The sequence below is a fragment of the Phymastichus coffea genome, unplaced genomic scaffold, assembly GCF_024137745.1.
Source record: "Phymastichus coffea isolate CEN01 unplaced genomic scaffold, Cenicafe_Pcof_1.1 PCOF00091, whole genome shotgun sequence".
Classification (NCBI taxonomy): Eukaryota; Metazoa; Arthropoda; class Insecta; order Hymenoptera; family Eulophidae; genus Phymastichus; species Phymastichus coffea.
Genome location: NW_026706902.1, coordinates 740006 through 759839, shown reverse-complemented (window position 1 = coordinate 759839; position 19834 = coordinate 740006). Strand labels below are relative to the sequence as shown.

The following is a 19834-nucleotide window of genomic DNA, read 5'->3' as shown; positions in this document are numbered from 1 at the left end:
ATCTACGTCTGCGTCGCCACTGATTATAAATTCGGGCGCTTATCCTCGTTGTCGTTTAGAACGAAAACGAGACTGGTCGTGAGCGAATATACATATACCTATATCTCCATCCAAGCATGGCTGTCGTGTAGGCACTCGTGTGGAATATGTATTTTTTTTCGACTTCGGTGCTTCGTATTACTGAGCAAAATCTTGTGTTTGTTGGTACGATTATGGATTGTTTCGAGTTGGTGATTATTTAGTGAACGTTCAACAATAGTAACGACGTATTACATTGATTTCTCTCGAGTCGAAGAATTGAATACCGTTTAATCGGCAGTGTGATTGTAGTTGTACGAATAGGTCGCTGAAGTAAATAGATTTTGACACGGATTGCCGAGCTGTTTACACTATTTTTCGTTGTGTGTGACGAGTGAGTTCGTGCTTCAAAGTTGTAACATTCGTATCTGCGACGCCGAAGATTTCAGTTTTAGACTTTTGGTTGTCACACGAATCGGCTACAGCCGATGGTCTTAGTATTATAGTGTCATATTGTAAATATGGCAAAGGTGACTCAAATGTGTTGCATAAGTTTAACTTTGTCAGCCAAGTTGATCGGGACCTTCGGCTTGGTGAGTTGTTAATATATAAACATTGTTTGAATTATTTGTTTGGTTGTTAATATCATTTAACCAACATGGAGAAAGTTACCAGTTTTATTCCTTTCAATGTTATCAATCATTCACGATATCGCTATGAATCCGCATTTAATAGCAAGAAATGTTATGTTCGCATTTTGGAAAAGTATACGGTGATACATCTGTACAACGAGCATTCTGTTCTCCTAAAGAATTTATTTCAACTCCAAAATAATTATTACTCAGTTACAATGTAACTTTAATTCGAAGAAAAACACAGAAAAAAATTAATGAATTGGTTATCTTGCTTACAGTCCTTGTCAATCTTAATGATCAATATGTTGATGAGTAACTTTTTCTCAACGGAAGAGGAAGAGGAATTCATCATAGCTTTAAAGTCGTGGATGCTGTTCGGTTTGAATTGGACATACGTAATGAAGAGTATGAAAATCACGGAAACCGGTATGTATATACTCGTATACTATACAAATGTATGTAGTATGATGGAAACTCCAGACGCCGCATCGCTGATTGTCGGCAACAAAGCTTTGACAGTGTGTTGTGTGTGTGTGTGAGTGCGTGCATGCGCGCGCGTTTTAACACACAAACGTTTTAAAAATAGCAAGGCGTGACATTCTGAACGAAGATAATTGTTTATTACAGCACGCATACTGCTTACCTGCGTTCTTATCTACTCGGCGCTCTCTCTCATTGCTAATGCTCTCTTGGCCCTGGGCTCTCTCTTGGTAAGTGTCTGTGTTTCTATTCGTGCGATACGCGCTACTCGCTACTCATGCTTATGTACATATTCCACGATATGAACATTCCATTTTGCTCATTCACACGCACGCGCTTCTTTTTCCTTTATCGATACAAACGATTCAATAATCGCAAGAGTCTTGTATTTGCATGAACATTTGTCATTAAACTTTACACAAATGTCTCGACAGTATGCGGTCTTTCAACTGTGTCGGTAGATTAGAAAATTTCTCCTAGATCTTTTTCTTTTTTTTTAACAAGTTGAATTGTGTTGCGAAACACTTAGGTGGCAAATTTGTGACGTTCTCACCAATTAGCGTGAAATCCCACGAGATTTCAAATTAATTGTCGAATTCTCGTCTCCATTATTATTTACCTACACTGGTAATATTCATATATCCGTATTTATGTTTCATTTTTTACCTGCTTTGCGGAAAATTTTGTTCTCTCGCAGTCTGGCTATATCAAGACAATTAGGCGGCGGTAATATTTTAGAGGTCGAAAAGTAGTAGTAATTTTGCCATACGATTGAACGCTTCGAATACTCCTGTTTTTTCCCTTATAATTTTTGGACTTAAATAATTTTTTACAATTTGCAGAAAAAACCGTCCTATGCGCTGCCATGGATGTACATGCAAATGATCAGCATCGTAGACCAAACAATCTCTCTAGCGATGCACTTAACTGAAAATGAAAGATACGATCTGAAAGACAAAAACGTTTGGTATGTCCCGGCTTGCAGTATTTACCTCTGTGAGTATATTCACTGCTGTAGAGTCGTGCGTTCTCCCAATTGAATTTGCATTCGTTAAAAACACGAACAGAGCTAGAAAAGTAATGCGCATCATTGTATACAAGAGAGATACACTTTTCGCGTACAAAATCGTTATCAAAATGTTTATATAGACCGATACGATTGTTTACTTTCTTTATTTTTCAGTAATAAGTTCGTACTTCTGGATTCTCGTTATGGCAGCTCGTTGCCAGTGGCTAGCCGAGAGTGAGAATTATGATCAATTCTCTACAACTTATTCGTCATCTTCACAGTACTCTAACGATGCGAACATGCCGAAGACGCCATCGTACCTGATGTCAAATCCAATAGTTTTCGGATACGACTCGCCACCTCCACTACCACCACCCAAATACGAAGTCGTTTAATGTGGAGACTCCATTTTCCCATTGTAAATATTCATACATCAAGAGATTTTAGAACTGATTCATGAAGGCGACATTTCTCTTGATTCCTCATCGGAAGAAAACATAAAACAACACTAGTTCATCGATTATCGTTTAACAGTTGTTAAGAGCATGATTAGTATTATTACTTATTTATAAAATTCTTTTTTATACGAAATGCACACAATATAATTTGTGACTGAATAAAAATAAGTATCAGCATTAATGATTCACGCGATCGTTTTCAATCAGCGTACAGTGATAGCAATCAGTTTGGGAAAAGGAAAAAAGAAAGCATGTGCGCCGGGATTCAAAAATTTAGAAGACAGACCGGATGACTACATGGCCGTTTCTCTGGAAATTTAGGATCTCCATTAGGCGAGCTACTGCTCATGGATTATTCACGCGCGGGTGAGTGCTGCGCAAAGTCGCGTTTTTCACGGCGAAAAGAAGTTTACCAAGCAGTCCAGCAGCGGCGACATGATGACGCGAGACACATCAATCGACCGACCCAGTGGGATTTGTTACTGCTGCTTTTTTACTGATACAAATCGGAAATCTGGCGCTAATAGAGTGTATCGAGAGAAGCGCGGGTGCGTTTTAACGTCAAAATATACTTTTAAACTTTTGTCGGCATTTCAATCGAGTGGCAAACTCCCTTGTGGGGTGACCGTGGGCGGTGGCCGGACGATTTGTTAGGGAATAGCCAACGACTTCCCTCGATATCTCTCTTTTTTTCGCTCGGTAATGGAAGACGATGGGGAAGTTGAGTAATAAGGAGAGCAGCTCTTTAGGTACTTTTATATTTATGCGCGCGTCCTCCTGTTTTTCTAGATTTTGTGCGTAGGTCCTAGATTTACAGGATTATCTGTTCAGTGTTACCATAGAGCAAAGCTAATATTGAACGAGGATGCTACCAATATATTCAAACAAATGATTAAATTACGCGTGGTTTTGTTTTTTCTCAAGACCAAAATAATCTAAACTTCAACGTCGCTAATCGCTGGTATTCTCAAAAGCTCAAACTTGCAAAAATCCCACCGTTTCACTTGGTCCTGTAAGAAAACTCTTGGAAAGGGGCAGTTAAGAAAAAAAGCATCCTGCAAAGATTTACCAAGAGGGAGAGAGGAAAAGGAAGAAAAGCGAAAGCTGAAAGGAAGAAAATTCCCTCGTCTCGCGGGAATGGGATTTAGCTGAAGAAGCTAAGGAGGCGGCCAGCAGTACTCTTTGCGGCAGTAGAGAGAGAGAGAGAGAGAGCTAGTTTTATTTTACAATCCATCGGCTCCGCGGGGCGCGACGACGACGAAAAGCCGTGCGCTGTCAACTAGTGTTTTAAAAGTTTGCGACAGCCTACAAATTGGCTCGCTCGGTTCTTTCTAAAAGCGCCGTCGACAGCTTGCAACTCCCCGTTTTTCTTGCTGGCGATATCGAGCTATGAATTTGCGAACAAGTCGCGAACCAAACGTCGCATACGAGATATGTATATCGATTTTCGATAACGCATTCGGGAATATGATTAAAATTTCCAGAGCATTGTCTAAATATGTACTTATTTAATAGTTCCTTATCGCGGAGAGTATTCGTTACGAGATTTCAGATATCAACATGACTTTGTTTGATCATCACCGCTAAGTACGGGGTAATCAAAGAACTCGGACGTAAACAACTGATAATGCTTTGTGCAACGACGAAAAGGTCACTGGACATTCGACCGACTGAAAAGTCTGTGATCTTCACCTTCCAAAGCACATGTGCCAGTCAATAATTAACGATTCGAAAGTTCATTCGCCAAGTTATATGTCAGTCCATGCGAGTTGTTTGGAACTGGAGCGTAATTATTAATCGATTTCGCATTAATTGTTTTCTGGGACGTCGCGTCAGAGTTAAGTGGGATGTTGTGTTCGCCTCGACATCATAGCGCCTGAAGATTAATTGCCCGCTGCAGCTGTACACTACTACTCAGCAACGACCGACGATTTATATATACACGCGCGTGCACACACACACACACACACATGCACGTCATACGTGTGCTTCTGTACCCCTCTTTCCTCGGGAAAGCTACGATAAATCTCGCTGTATTGACTTGCAGACGTATTGATAGGACGCTTTATAACGTTTATTGGAGAATTTCAATGTAGGTTTGAGAATGTAAAGAGAAGAGATATCATGAAACTTTTCTTTGAAATTATTTTATCTAGAAATGTTGATGTATCTTATCCATCGGAATCCAAATGATTGGGCGAATATAATCAGCTTGAGCTCCGTCAGCGCATCAGCTTTAGTGAAATAATAAGTTATGTGAAAGGCTCTATTGAAAGTAATGCTTTTCTTGAGGAAAATAATCCTTCCATTCTTATGAGATTTTTTTACCGTTTCATCTGATTATTTCTACTGTTGGGACAATTGCTATAGCTGCATCTTATTATAATGAGTTGACAAAGGATGCGTGGATTTGGAAGAAAAATAACGTATTTGCGTGTGATTCCGATTTAAATATTTCTTAGAAAATGCCTGCACTTCTGAAGATTTTTTGTAAGTATTTCAAAGCTACAGTGCGCTGTAAATAATTTATTGATAATAACAAACATGTTTTTACTCTAACGCAGCTTCATATCTTCCTCAACGATGGATCATTATAACGATTTGTTTCCTTGATATATTTAGTGTCTATAGCATGCGAATATGTTTATCTATGGCAATTACCGAGATGGTAGCGCCGTTGAATCGCACGACAAAATCATCTAATGACGATACGTGCCCTGCTAAAGAATCACTTGTCGTCAGTCCGCGATATCTAAACGCCAGTGCAGTCAAAGCTAGTACATACAATTGGGATGAAGAAACTCAGGTACAATGACAGCTTTAACATAAGCAAATGCACGAAAAAGTAAATCCAAACAACAATGATTGAACAGGGACTGATATTATCATCGTTTTATTGGGGTTACGTGCTAACAAACATTTTCGCTGGCTTCACTCTCGACAAACTCGGTGGCAAACACACCCTCGGATTTGGCGTACTGTCTACGGCTGCGTTAACAATACTGACACCATTGTGCATCAAATGGGGTGGCGCAACTGCATTCATTGGCTTACGTCTGCTGATGGGTCTCTGCGAAGGTGCGATGTATCCAGCAATATTACGCTTGATGGCTCAATGGACACCCGAAGACGAACGTTCTTGGGCGGCCTCGTGGGCATTTTCTGGATCACCTGTGGGTACAATTATCGGTATGGCTGCATCCGGTGCTATGATACAGCGATCGGATATTGGCTGGCCAATTGTATTTTACTTCTACGGCGGACTTGGAGTTTTGATTTATCTACTTCATTGTGTCTTTTGTTACGACTCGCCTGCTGTGCATCCCTTCGTCTCGAAATCGGAAACGAATTATTTGTCAGGCAAATTGCGTAAGTTACAAGGATCATGAACCCAATGAATGGTGTACATTGACAAAAAATAATTGTTTGCAGAGCACACTCATACAAACTTACCACCGACACCCTGGCTTCACATGATTCGCTCAAAATCCGTATGGGCACTTCTCACTGTGACTACGGGCAAAGCATGGTGTCTTTTTACATATATCAGCGACATGCCTAAGTTTATGAGTAGTGTTCTGAAATTGTCTGTGGAAGAAAACGGTTACATCTCGTCGATTCCACACGTTGTCTCCTGGATAGCCGGATGTGCATTATCATGGTTAGCCGACTACGTTATCGCAAAGAAACTCGCGTCGACAACCTTCGTTCGTAAAATTGGCAGTAGCATCGCTCTTGTTGGTACTGGTGTTTTCCTAGTTATTGCCACTTATGTTGGATGTAATGCTACCCTCGTCGTCACTTTTCACACCATTGGCATGATAATGTTCAGTTGCAATAATTTCGGCATAATGGTCAATGCTCTCGATCTGGCGCCGAATTACGTTGGTGCACTCCAAGGTGTAGTCTTTGGATTTGCTACTGCAGCTGGATTTCTGGCACCGTATGCGGTTGGTGTTATTGCACCGAATCAAACGATTAGCGAATGGAAATTGGTATTTTGGTTAATGTTATTTATCGGTTCGGCTAGTAATGCGATTTTTGTAGTATGCGGTAGCGCTGAAGTACGGAAGTGGAATAATCCGAGCTTTTTGGAACGTAAGAAACTACAAAGTGAAAAGGGCGAGATTGCAGAGAACGATGAATTGCTTGTAATAAAATAGGAAGTATTGTCGAAAGCATCCCCATGACATCAACAACGAGCTCTTGGATTTTATGTTCGTAGGATTCCATTAGTTGCTTGCATGTGTTGGAGTCGATTGAGACTACAATATAACTTGTGTACTTTTATCTGACTACGGATTCAGGCATGCACGCTTCATATATTTAAATTGCAAAAAGTTACTTCAAAAATAAATTTCGTAAATGTGATTTGCCAAAGCGAAAAAACAAATTCGATATAAAACGCGCGTGCTAACCGTAGCTACTCGATTTGATGTTACTCTTTACTATATAGCTCCCTGATTTTATTGATCTGCTACTGCACACGAGTTCGCGCGCGCGTCTCGCCGGCAGCAGCGCGAGCGCTGGAACTCCGGAACTGAACGGCCCATAAAGCTAACCAATGCTAATACTCTCTCGTCCCCCGTTACACGAACATACACATAGGAAGAGAGAGAGAGAGAGACACAGAGAGAGAGAGAGAGAGAGAAAGAGTGAACGGACGGATAGCCGGAATCGGCTATAAACGCGTAACCGAGCCTAATTCGCAACGGCGAGTCATTGCCGGCCCCCGACTACTACGCGCGCACGGCATTGTCACATGCGGCTCTCAATACATATACATGCTTTTTCCCACTCGATGCAGGAAACTGCCTGTAATGCTCCAGCCTAAAAGGTCCAGCATGCCCATTTAAATATCAAGCGCACCAATTCGATTCGACTTTTTGTCTGATAAATGTTGCTGTCATCGGTTGCTCCGGTTATTCGTCTCTCTTTGGCTATACGCATGCACGACGGGGTTATTATATGAATGAGAACGATTTTGCGTGCGTGTGGCTTTGAAACAGTTGTTTAACTGCAAGTCTTTATGGATTTCTAGGGTTGCAAAGAGTGTAGTCACGTCATGATTTCATACGAATGTTTCATTGATTTCGCGAATGACATCGTTTACTTCACATTGGATGATTTCGACTTTCTATTAAATACTTTATGAAAAGGTGCTTAATTCATATAGAAATTAATAACTCATATTTGTGAATTACCAAAATCTATGCAATAATACTCAAAAATCCACCGATACATGAGTCTATATAAATAAAATGTAAAAACATACTGGAATGAAATAACAGTTTGAAACTATGCCACTTGCCAAAATCTTATTTGGAGTGAAAAAAAGTTGGACCGCGAGAATATGTTGTGTATTCGTATTGTGCAAGAGGCACTGGAATAAAATATGTGCTGCTAGCCTGTTTCGCGATACGTCGCTCGGCTACGCCCTTTTCGGCTGATCTTTCTCTCTTCGACCGCATAAATAATTCCGTAAAAGCGGAGGAAAAATGGACACGTGCCGGTGTGATGAGCTTTTTGCCGTGCTTATGCGCGTGTCTTTCTCCGCCTACGAAAAAAGGCGACTTTACGAAACGGTCATTCCGAAATATCAGCGTAGCGCACACACATACACATACGCGCGCGTGCGCGCGCAGACGCGAATAGGAAACAATTGTCGCAATGGCACGTGCGTCATCATCATCTGTATGCGCTGTGAGCGCGACAATAGGACAGATTTCATAGTAGATTGGGCGCGCGGCGGTGACCCGACCGACCGACCGAGTGTAAAGGATCGGTCATTCGGAAGAGGAAAATCGTGTAGCCGACGTGTGGCCCTTTCGAAGGAAACTTTCCATGGGAAATAGCCGCACGCGCGCGCGCGTTCATTCGTTACGCGCGTGCCTACTTTTATAGCGTGTGGCGCCCTTTGATCAATTGTCATTTAATAATTTCGATGGGCAAGAAACGTTTATGAATGCGGAGGCTTAATGTATTACAGTCGTTTCTGCCTCATTGCAACTTCACTGTGCACACTGTCAAAGAGTTTTTCGGACTACTGCACATTAGTTTTGACTCGACGGCAGATAATAACGTTACGTATTATCTCACGATGCCGCAATTTCTTTCTTGTAAACTTAAGCAAAAGTAGATTTCAACTGAATCGGTATTATTTGTCGTCTTTTTGTTCGGCGAAGCTTTAATCGTCCAACAATTAGCTTGTGAAACGTCGAGTCACACCCAGCACGTGCGGTCTCGTCGCAACTGCAATCTTAACGCACACAAGGATATATAGCTCGTCTATCGAGTGATTGGATCAATTTTCAACTCTATCGGGTAGTCTGCAATAATAAGCGCTATTTCTATCGAGCTAAGCAAAGGCACACGGCGGCTAGATTGATTTTGCGCTTGTCATTACTTACTTTTCTCATTTAATCAACTGAAAACTCGCATTACACTTGGGCGCTGTAGACACTGGCACAGCTAACGCGAGAGCGTCGGCACAATTCCTAATGATTACCAAGAGGCACCGCCTCGCATAACTGCATTTTCGTAATAACACAGCCATATGCAGTCTTTTCTCTCGACAGTGGACGCGACGGCGGCGGAACGCTCAGCCAACTGCGAACGGATAAATGCCTTCTAATAAATTTAATAACCTTCCGGCCTACATCTCACGCCGGTAGATATGTACATATGTAGGCGCGTTGTGTGTATGCGTAGCCCCGTGGAAAAAAAGGTCAATAATAATTTTTAATAGCATCTGCATTACTCGCAGCCGCAGCTACTGTGCATCATAAATCGTTCGACATTCCGAAAGAATGCGAATACAAGGTTCGCAGACGCGTGCTATATTGTGTATATATGTGTCTGCGAGCGTGCGATCATCGCGTACTGAAAACACGTTTAATTATGTACAAAGTTTTTCAAGCGAGGAGGAAGTTGTAAGTTGCGAAACTTAAAGCAGGTTACCGTCGTAAATTCGAGCGCGGCAGAGAGAGCTGAGCTCTGCCGCATTGTAGCTACAAATTATAATTATTGCAGCCATTCTTGTGCTCTTTGCCCGACGTTTTAATCAGTTATAAGAATACAAAACAAAATTATCGGCGTAGCTGTACTTTTTTTTTTAATATCTGTTCGCGAAAAACGTACAAGCTCGCCGAGTATACGTGTAACGAAGTTTTGCGCACATGCCAAAGTAAAAGTATGAAAATTAGCGGCTAATAATCAATTTGATAGCGACCGAGAAATCGGTGTATAACTGTCGATCAGCGTCCTTTGCCAACTCGTATTAAACATATATACGCGCGCGGCATTATAGCACATTTGCGAGTACGCAAATTGCCAATCGCAACGGTTGACTTGCCGCCGTGTATTTTATATATAGTTGTGTACATGCGTTTGCATCACGCACGCGCAGAAAATAAAATTATTATAGCCTTTCTCTCTCTCTCTCTCTCTCTCTCTCTCTCTCAAAGCTGTATGAACAGCAGCATGGAGATTTTTATTGCCTTGCTCGGAGAATTTGCCTTTATCGATGTTTCGTTGAGTCAATAAAATTTACTATGCGAGTTTTTCTTCGACGATCGCGCGGCGCAATAGACACGACAACTTTGACAGTTGCTTTATTGTGTTTGCGAATGACTGGATGATGAAATTATGAAAATTGCTAGAAAATTGATAGCTTGGCAGCAATCCGAAAGCAAGAAGCATCGAGAAAATGCGCAGAGTGCGTCCGAACGAGGTCAAACTCTAAACAAGATTTAGCGTAACGAGCGATCCGACGTCGCAGAGATAGCAGAAGGGCTAAAGGTGCAAGTTGAAGTGAAGCGGAAGTTGTGCGAGCGCGGACGCACCGCCAACAACAAAGCGCGTACACGCCCGGCGGCTGCCGGCTTTTATAAAATGGCTGCCGCGGAGAGTGCACGGTATATAGACGGCGAAAGAGCTCCGCGGGGCTTGAACGAACGGCAATTAGGTGTCTCTCGCTCGTTCGCTCGCGCGACATTATGCAAAGTAGATGTTGAATTTAGATGCGACCAGCACCCACGCGCGCCCGCTAATCCCTTTTGCGCGCGAGTGTCTCTCTTCTCTTCTCTCCGTCTGTTTTGCCTAATTACGTCGTCACCACGGCTAACGGCTCGCACTTTGCGCCCTCCTTCTCGTTTCTGCGTTGGGCTTGTGGGAAAACAAAAATGATGCACCATCAATTCGATCGCTCCAGACATTTGGAATGCGTGCACCAACTCGCCAGCGGTATCTATACCTATATTCGAAAGAAGGGCTCGGTACAAATAGGAACGACAAGTTGTGCTAATCAGGAGAACCAATAGAATTCTGATTATTAAGGTGCAAGTTTCGTCCGCTTTGCTTTGAAACTCAGAAAGGCGTGCAGCAGCAGCAGCAGCAGCAAGCATAGCTTATTTGCATCTGTCTCAGTTGGCGTGCAAAACTCTTTTTCTCTCTCCCTCCTCCCATAAAAAGCCCAAAGCGAAACTCTGGCACGGCGAGCGAGAGAAACTTGGCTTTTATTAATGTTGCATCTCCGCGCGCGCGACTCCGACGCGACAAATTAGCGCGCGTTTTAAATCCAATCTCGTGAGCTAGCTTTTCTGTGTTTTGCATTTCGCGCATTTGAGGTGTAAAATATTAAAGTACTCTCGCTCCAGTCGCGCGCGCGCGCGCTCGCGTTTCATCTCGTTTCCCTTTTCGAATCGCGTGCTTTGGCTTAACGAGCGTGCAACTGTCTTTTGTAATTTTCAAACACACCGGCCATATGCCATTCCGCGGGATATGCGGCGCGATTGTAACTTCTAATCTGCCGACGCTGTCGCGCCAGCGCGAACCTCCGTTTTCATCCGACAGAATACGCATGTAATGAAAACATGTAAGGTTACATCCGCTTCGGAAATCACAATTAAATGCTGCCTCGTGTAGCTTTCACAGTCTGTAGCTTTGCCGTACAATCATATCCATGACTTATTGCAAAGAGACTTGGCCTATTTTTCGAAAAAGCTGGCTCGGCAGCAAAAAGCTACGATTCGAATAATCTTTTTCCTTGGAAAAATGAAAAGAGACACTTATGCGCGCTCACGCATAATATAAGGAGAAAGAGCTTATACATCACTGATATTTCCATTTCGTGTCTAAATATTCAATCTCTTTCGCGCACTCGGGCAGCATTCTGCGCGCCCATAATATTATACGTCTCTCTCTCACTCTCTCTATCCGCACGAGTATCCTCGGCCGCGCACTTTGCGAGTTTACATTTAAATGTAAAAGTGGCGCAGCGCGCTCGCTCGGCTGCTATATTATATACACAGCGTACATGCGAGCGCGAAAGCTGCTTGCTGTTTTGCATTCGAAAGCTCATGATTGCCTGTGAGCTTTGCTTTTGACGCCTACACACATATGCACACACACTCTCTCTCTCTCTCTCTCTCTCTATCTCTCTCATAAGCTCGTACGCTTCATAATGATACAAAGGAAAAGAACAGCGCTGCTTTACATTATACTAATGGACGAAAAATCCAGAGTATTGTGAAAACCATTCTTTTGCTCTCGTGAAGTGAAATCGAAGAGAGCGCGATGAATTTATCGCGTTGTACATGCAGACGTGCGCTTTCTGCTCGCGGAAATTGCGTCGCAGCGCGTAAATATTTACGAGTTTGCCGACGACAACGACGACGACGGCGGGCATGATGAGCTTCTTATTTCGCAAGTAAAAAGACATTGAAAAATGAGCTTCGATGGGAGATTCTATATGCGAAAATAATCGGCTTTGTGTGTATGTACAGAAAGAGAGAGATAGAGAGGCACTAACAAAACAAGGCGATTTACGATACTTTCTATTTGTTTGCCAATTTAGGTACTGCAACGCCTAGGCTCTTGAAAATATTACGTGGATTATTGATTGAAACGCTTTGTAGCTTGCGGTCGTCAGGGATAGCGTAATTTTCCGAAACTAAGTATCATCATTGCAAAAGACAAAAACAGACCAAAAGCTAATCCTAACACACTGAACCTGCGCAGCTGCAATGACGCGCAGCTTCATTAATTCACTTCGAACGCCAGCCGATTCATTATTTTCTTATGGATATGGGTAGAAAAAGAGGAAGAGAGAGAGAGAGGAACTGACTTACATCAATTTATGTGGCGCGAGCAAAGCGAAAATAAAAGAGAAAAGACGAAACAAGGAGAGCGATAAAAAGGCGAGAGACGACGCGAGGACGTCGGGCAATTCCCTGGCTGCGCGGCGTTATATATGATAGATCGAGTTCGCGCGCGAACGCGCAACCCATTATATAGATCGCACGCGCGCTTCTGCATTATTGAGCCGGGCAATTTCCCAACGAATCAACGCGCGTCAACGGACTCATTTGTTGCCGTCGCGTATATATAGAGCCGGCGGGGTTAATGTCTCTCGCTTGTTTCGAGACTACTCGTTCCTATTCAAACGCGCATTTCGCCTGGCAATGGCCAGGCCATTTTTTCTTTCCTAATGTTTCAATCCTTCCAAAACATTATACGTCGGCTAATGACGCAACCGGCAATCCCATTGCTCGAATACGTACTCGCGACAGTTTAGATCGTTATCTCCAGTGCGAGAGCGTTTTACAAGTGCTTGTCAACAGCGAATCAAGAGTTAAAAAACGAGCAGAGTACTCAGTATACGAAGAGCATCAAAGCGATTGCCAAGTTTTATCAGTAAAGAGCATCGAACGAAATGAAACTGTTAGCAGAGCGATTAATGCCAAACCGAGCCGTCGTATCCGTGCGCGTCTCTTCGCCTATGTTGGCAGCCTGCATATATGCAAATGCACCGAAGCGGGGCTTAATGCATCGACTGCCGCGTGTAACGTGATATGACTTTTAAGAGCGCTCTGATCTCTAGTACGAGACAATGGACCGTTGAGGCAAATAACATTTTGAAAATTCAAACGAGTGAGCGAGAGAGAAGGGCAAGCAGCCTGCACGTCGCATCATCGTCATCGTCGTCATACCACGCACCATCCTAAAGGTATATAAAAGATCGTAGCTAATCCTCTGAAACAGGACCTGCATCGTCGACGTCGTGGTTTTGCGATGCTTATCTTATCGCCACATTCGCCCCATATGCCGAGGCTAATAAGGGAGCAACTCTCACTCCCCGATTCTCCACTCGAGGCCTGTCACTAAGCATTTTTCTTGCTCAACGGCTGCGTCTACGCCTGTATGCGTGCCTGTGTGTGCGTACGCAAGAGCCTCTGGGAATTTGGCTACCGAGTGCGATGATGATCGATCGATGTTTATTGGCCACTTGCGCGAAATCGGATACGCGCACACGCCGCGGCAACAAGAGGGGAAGTGACAGTGTTGATTGCTGTGCGTGGCTATTAAGCTGCTGTTAGTTTTCTGTTGGCTCCTGATGTGGGTTTACTGACGTATCGTGTGCAAAGCTGTCAAGTATGAAATACAAATATATAACATTTTATTTTTTAACTTGTGAGCGAAATAACGAATTGAGCATTGTTATCAATGATACACGATTTGAAACAAGTTCAAATTATAATGTACATAGTACAAAAGAGATACCATTGAAGTTCTATCGCAGTCTTATTTCAAATGGGATTCAATTCAAGAGGTCGTACAAAAAACACTAATTCTTTAATTACAGCAATTAATTTGATTTCCCTTATCAAATGTCTATTCCGGAATCGAACAAAGATAGTCAGTATCTGAACTGGCGCCAAAGCTCAAACATCATACCTCCTATATAAGCTTTCGCACGAACTATGCTTTTGGCAAGTTAACGGGTGAGCGCCAAAAATGCCTCTCGGTGTCACATAATTTATTCGCCCTTCTCTTTTTCGCTGTCGTCGTAACAAGGACGAGGCAAAAGAAGCAAGGGGGAGAGGTAGTCTCGTTAAAGTTTTACAAGTCGAGCACGTAAAACGCGAATTCTCTCTCTCTCTCTCTCTCTCTCGAATTATGTAGATACACGCGCCGGCGAAAATTATGCAGATGGCGGAGAAAAGCTTTGATAAACACGACAGTCGCTGATCGTTATGCAGATTCGTGCCGTTGTAAAATGGCGGCAATCTCGCCTCCTCTCTTTTTCTCCCCCTCTATTTCGCTCTCGCAATTTTCGCACCCTCTACGGATTTTCACGCGCCGCCACTAACGCGAAGAGGAGGGGGAGCGAAGGAGAGCGAGATGGGAGAAGGTCTCTAGGCTGCTGCCTGCGCGCGCCGCTCGCCATCTCATTGGAAGACTCTCTTCGCGCATTCTGCCATGAGGCTGCTACTCTTGCGCGTACAAGATACGATCTGCCCGAGAATGGTGTGTGTCGTGTCTGCAAGCAACAGCTCACCACTACCACCACTCTGGATATTGTCTGATAGCGCTAGTGCTGATCGAGTGTTCGATTGGGAATTGCTCTCGAGATGGCTGCTTTGCTGTTACTTGGAGTGCGCTAGAGGCGTATATTGCAGCCGCCAAGCCTGCACGAGCTTCTTGATTCAATTAGACTGCGAGTACGACGACCGATAGATATAAACGTTGCAGTTTTGAGTGGCAAACGTTTGTAAAATTGTCAAATTACTCGATTGCACGTAATGCCGAAACGAGTAGACTGGGGAGTAAAAAAATGTCAGCCGTTGAACGGTACAGCTAATGAGAAATAGCACGGCTACATGACAATATGCGTGGTCGTGAAAACGGCTGCATTTGCGAAAAACGCGTAGCACAGTAGGTCCGAGAGTCTTCTTGGCGCTACCGATTCGCGTGTAGTATCTCTTTCACCGGCAAGCATGTTTTATTCATGCGTCGGACTTATACGCGGTTATAGCCATGCAAAAGTCGTCGTAGTCGTCGGCTAGTATTTAAGCGCCAGCGCTTTTCCCCGAGAAACTCTGGAATATTTTAACGCCTCGACTAATTGCTCCAGGCGCCCTCTCGTCTTTCTCTTTCTCGCGCTCTCATGTGTACGTGCCGCGAATGCAAGCCTTCCGTTTGTATTACTTTGTTGCTGCTGCCGCCACCTCTGCGTGCATCGCGATCGTTAAGACGCCTCTCTCTTTTCGCTTTGTTTCTCCCCGAAAGTCGAGTTTCTCCTTGTTCTACCATTCACTACTGTGATTTTCAAATGCGACGGGCATTTAAGATGACTCGGATAACAGAAAGGAGAAATGCGTAAAACGTGTTATGAAAAGCTGGTTTTAGGCATTATGCCGAATAGCTGTTGAGGTCATTCGACGGTAATTTTAATTCGCCAGCGCGTCAGACATAATTGGTAAAATCAATGTCTGACCATCGCCTGTCTTTTACTACTCAATGCTCGGACTCTCACCAGTGAATTAATTAATTCGCGAATTAATCACAGGCATCGCGGTCGCTAATTAATGTGGCGACTTTCTTGAGGCAAAAAAAAAAAATATTAGTCTGATCGAAATTGAAAGAAAAAGAAAAAAAATGAAAACTTCAACGCCCAAGGTGCAACCGCGCGCCTCCTCGCACCCGAGCCGTCATCGAGGCCATCCATAACGCTCGCTCTCTCTCTCTCTCTCTGCGCGCTCATTTCATTAAAATATGCCTGAAAAAGAACAAAAATCAAATGGAAAAGGGATTATTTTCGAGTGGACTTGCAACGATTAATGACAGCGCGTGCAGCAGCAGCTCCTTGAAATTAATGGGCGAGGGACACACGAGGACGATACCGAAAAGCCAATTTATCAAGCTGCGAGCGCGTCTCTCTAACGAAAAAAGACAAAAGGAGTGAGACAGAGAGAGAGAGAGAGAGAGAGAGAGAGAGAGAGAGAGAAAGGGCGCACAAATTACTCCGCAGCGGCGATTAGCGCTCGCGCACCATTGGCCGCGGATGCTGGGCGTGGCTTCTTTCTCACTCCCTCCCGTACTTTCTCCCGTTCTCCTCTCTCGCGCACTCTCTCAATTATTATTTAATTACACCTAATTGACGCTCGCGCGGAGCGCAACCGCTCGTTATATCAATACAAGGCAGCAGCAGCTTGACCAAACTTGCGTGAGCCTCTCTTGTTTTGGATACAGTGCGATTAAATTGCAATACAGTATTTACGTGATCAGACTCCCTTCTGCGCTGTACATTGTAATTTCGAGCGGACTTGCGCTTTCGTACTTCGTAGTGCTCTAAAAGCAATGATAAAGATTTGCAATTTGGGTCGATCGGATGTCGTAAGATTGTAGGATAATTCACGCTTGCTTTATAGGCGTAACATCACTCCTTACTACCTCCCCGCCTCTTTATTTCAAAGACCAATTATCGTTCGGACTTCGGAAACTTTGTTTCTCCACTACAATTTTCACACGACTTTGTTTAAGCGCTCAATTGCTCACCGTAAACTAGATGGTGCAGATAACAACCAATCAAGAAAGTTGACTATTTCAATTTTCCAAAGCTACAAATTTAGGAAACTTCTGAGTAAGTATTGCATTATTTTGGACACGACATACAGTATAGCTGATCTTGTATCATCAAACTTCAACTTTTGTCCCATTCCATACGTTAATTTACAAAAAAAGAATATCACCGCGGTCAAAATATATTCGTGACAAATACTGACGAAACAACATAACGGTCACTTCCTCCCGTTAACTCGCAAAACGCGAGAGACAAGTTTAATAAAAAAAAGAAGGAAAAAAGACCAGAGTAGTGAAAAAAAAATGAATTAACGACTCGTCCGTACTCGAGGGCAATTTATCCCGCACGCAGGAAAGACTGACGGGTATGCGATATGAAAACGCGAGCGCGTGATTTTCGAGCGCGTACGCGCGCATCAGGAACTTGTCGCTCTTTTTGTCCCTCGCATTCAATAACACGCACTCGCGTATATAAATTGGCCTGACAGTTTAACTATGACAAAGCCACAATAGAATGCACCGTTTCCTGAAACTCGTAATTTCTGTCCCCGCGTGCGCATACATGAAAACGTATGCGTCGCTTCGTTCTTCACGTTTTTTTTTCGTATGCGCGTACGCGCTCATTTCGAAACGGCGGATATTGCGGACAGTTTAATGTCGCGCGCGCTTGTACATTCGCGATGCTCGTTATAAAATGATCGCTCGACTCTTGCATTTCGCCCTGTGTGTGGATAATATAACGAACACGCGATTTTGCGGCGTAATGTTTCCGCACGCTTGCGATGTATAAGTGTCGCGTGTACATGTTGTTTTGAAAGCCAAATTAGTTCAATTTTCAGGGAACTTTTCATTGTTCGTTATGATTCTCGTTTTTTTTTCGTAATCTTGACCAATTTTTTTCCTCGAAGTTTTGTGAAAATACACCATTATCTAACCAAGATTTCTTTAGCTAAGTCAAATAAGTATGTTGTGATATTAGAAAATCATGTACGTCTTATTGTTCTCATTTTTGAATTACTACACAAAATAGATCTGCGTCTACAATAAACCATATAAACTTCTTTGAAAAACAATTATTTTTAATAAATTTTCTTTAGTTCAGTTGATTTACGGAAGAGGAACATATCTATATATAAATAACCTTCAAATGCAGTTAACATCAACTTTCAAGTTATTTAATATTTCAACATACTTAAAATTGAAATTAATATGGTGCAGTCATCTACACTGTTAATATTTTTATAAAAAACTGATATTGTATAAGTAAATTTTCCTTAATTTGCAAAAAAATCAACGCAACTAATTGAAAAATAAATTCAGACCTCTACAGAAGCATCGAAATTGACGATCGCATTCGTTCTCACGATCTAACAATGACGCGACATTAAAGCGAGTCGCACACATAAAACAACCGAGACAAAAAGTATAAAAAAAAAATGAAACGTTGTAATGAGCGAAGGCCAATGAAATCCGTAGCTGGCATGTAGAAAAATAACAGATCGCCTTCTAATGGGCATAAAGCGCACGAGAGCCTGAATGTGTATGTGTACGCGAGGATGATTTTCCGAAACGACAAAAGTCAAGCTCCTCCCGCAATAGACGACCCGCTTCTAAGTGGTCGGCGTTTTGATGACCGTTATTACGATGATGCACTGTTTCCTGCGGCCATGACTGCAGCAGCGCGCACACAGGATACGAAAGCTTACACGCCACGGCGATGTGCCGAGCGTGACATTTTCGGACCTTTTTTAAACTCATCTCTTTCCCATTCGTACGTGCAGTCGCGTTGAACACGAATTTCAGACCTTTCGAAGAAGGTTTTGTTTTTCGTATGCATCCTTTCCTGGGCGTTGCAATACTTACAAAGTTGTATATCTAGTCTCTGCAAGAAAACGAAATATCGACGAGAACATGGAGGGAAAAGGATATAAGTGTGCGTTCAATCGCGATCATTTAATTCATACAGCTAGAGAGAGCGCGAGCCATGCCAGCTCACGTCTTTCGCAACCTGTAATTTCGCCAAAGCCATTACGTCCTGTATACAAGCCAAATGAAAATAAAAGCCGCGCGCTTGGATAATTAAACCCTTGGAAATAGCCAGTAAAGCTCCGTCTACCATTACACCGAGATTTCTCAGAACAGATTCATTCGACGCGTTGCAACACATTAATCGCGATACGAAAATTCCGCCGAGTGTAAAGGAAAAAAAATGCATAGGAACAGTGTTGCATGTATGCGTATGGTCAACAAAGCATCTCATCATTACGTAAAAGCCTCGTTTGCACAGAGCGTTATCGTTGCAAATATGTCATTACGCGCGGATTTTCCGTCGTCGCGTTGGTGGCGACAACGTCTACGCCGGAAGCCGAACAGGCTATACCATGACAGGTACGCACACGTAGCACGGCACTGCTGCCGCTGTCGCGACCGGAAGGTTTTGCGGTGCACGCGTACACCAACCCTCGTAAAAGGATATCCCATCCTCTCCGCAAAACCTCGCTCATTGTTGCACTTGCGTTTCTTTTTTAATTCTCGTTTTCGGTACTATAATCCGCACGATCTTGGCACTCTTTGTTAGCTTAATAAAGTCGCAAAGATAGCGTTTCTGCAGAATGAGAAGGGCTCTCGAGGTTCTAAGTGGTTGATGTATGCTTGCCGATGCAAATCTTAAGTTCACGCATTGCCCCGTGGTCGTTGCGACGTGCGTCTCCATTGCGCAAGAGTATCGTTATTTTTATTCCGCTGAGTAAATAATACTTTGATCGCGTTTAATTGGATTACGCAAATTTTAAGTGCGGATGATATGCGAATCTCTTTACTCGTTCTGCTAAACTGAACGATCCACCATATTTTACGCAGTGGGTAAAATA

General features: G+C 43.1%; 2 protein-coding genes across 2 annotated transcripts; both read left to right on the top strand.

Moving 5' to 3' along the window:
• The first annotated feature begins 67 nt into the window (after positions 1-67).
• Positions 68-3486, top strand: LOC131669276 (uncharacterized). The gene is made up of 5 exons (XM_058944046.1): positions 68-611; positions 932-1079; positions 1281-1363; positions 1976-2129; positions 2317-3486. The coding sequence occupies exons 1-5, from the start codon at positions 540-542 to the stop codon at positions 2535-2537; spliced, it is 678 nt and encodes a 225-aa protein (XP_058800029.1). The 5' UTR covers positions 68-539; the 3' UTR covers positions 2538-3486.
• Positions 3487-5265: 1779 nt separating this feature from the next.
• Positions 5266-6763, top strand: LOC131669313 (sialin-like). The gene is made up of 3 exons (XM_058944098.1): positions 5266-5406; positions 5474-5969; positions 6033-6763. The coding sequence occupies exons 1-3, from the start codon at positions 5266-5268 to the stop codon at positions 6761-6763; spliced, it is 1368 nt and encodes a 455-aa protein (XP_058800081.1).
• Positions 6764-19834: the final 13071 nt, after the last annotated feature.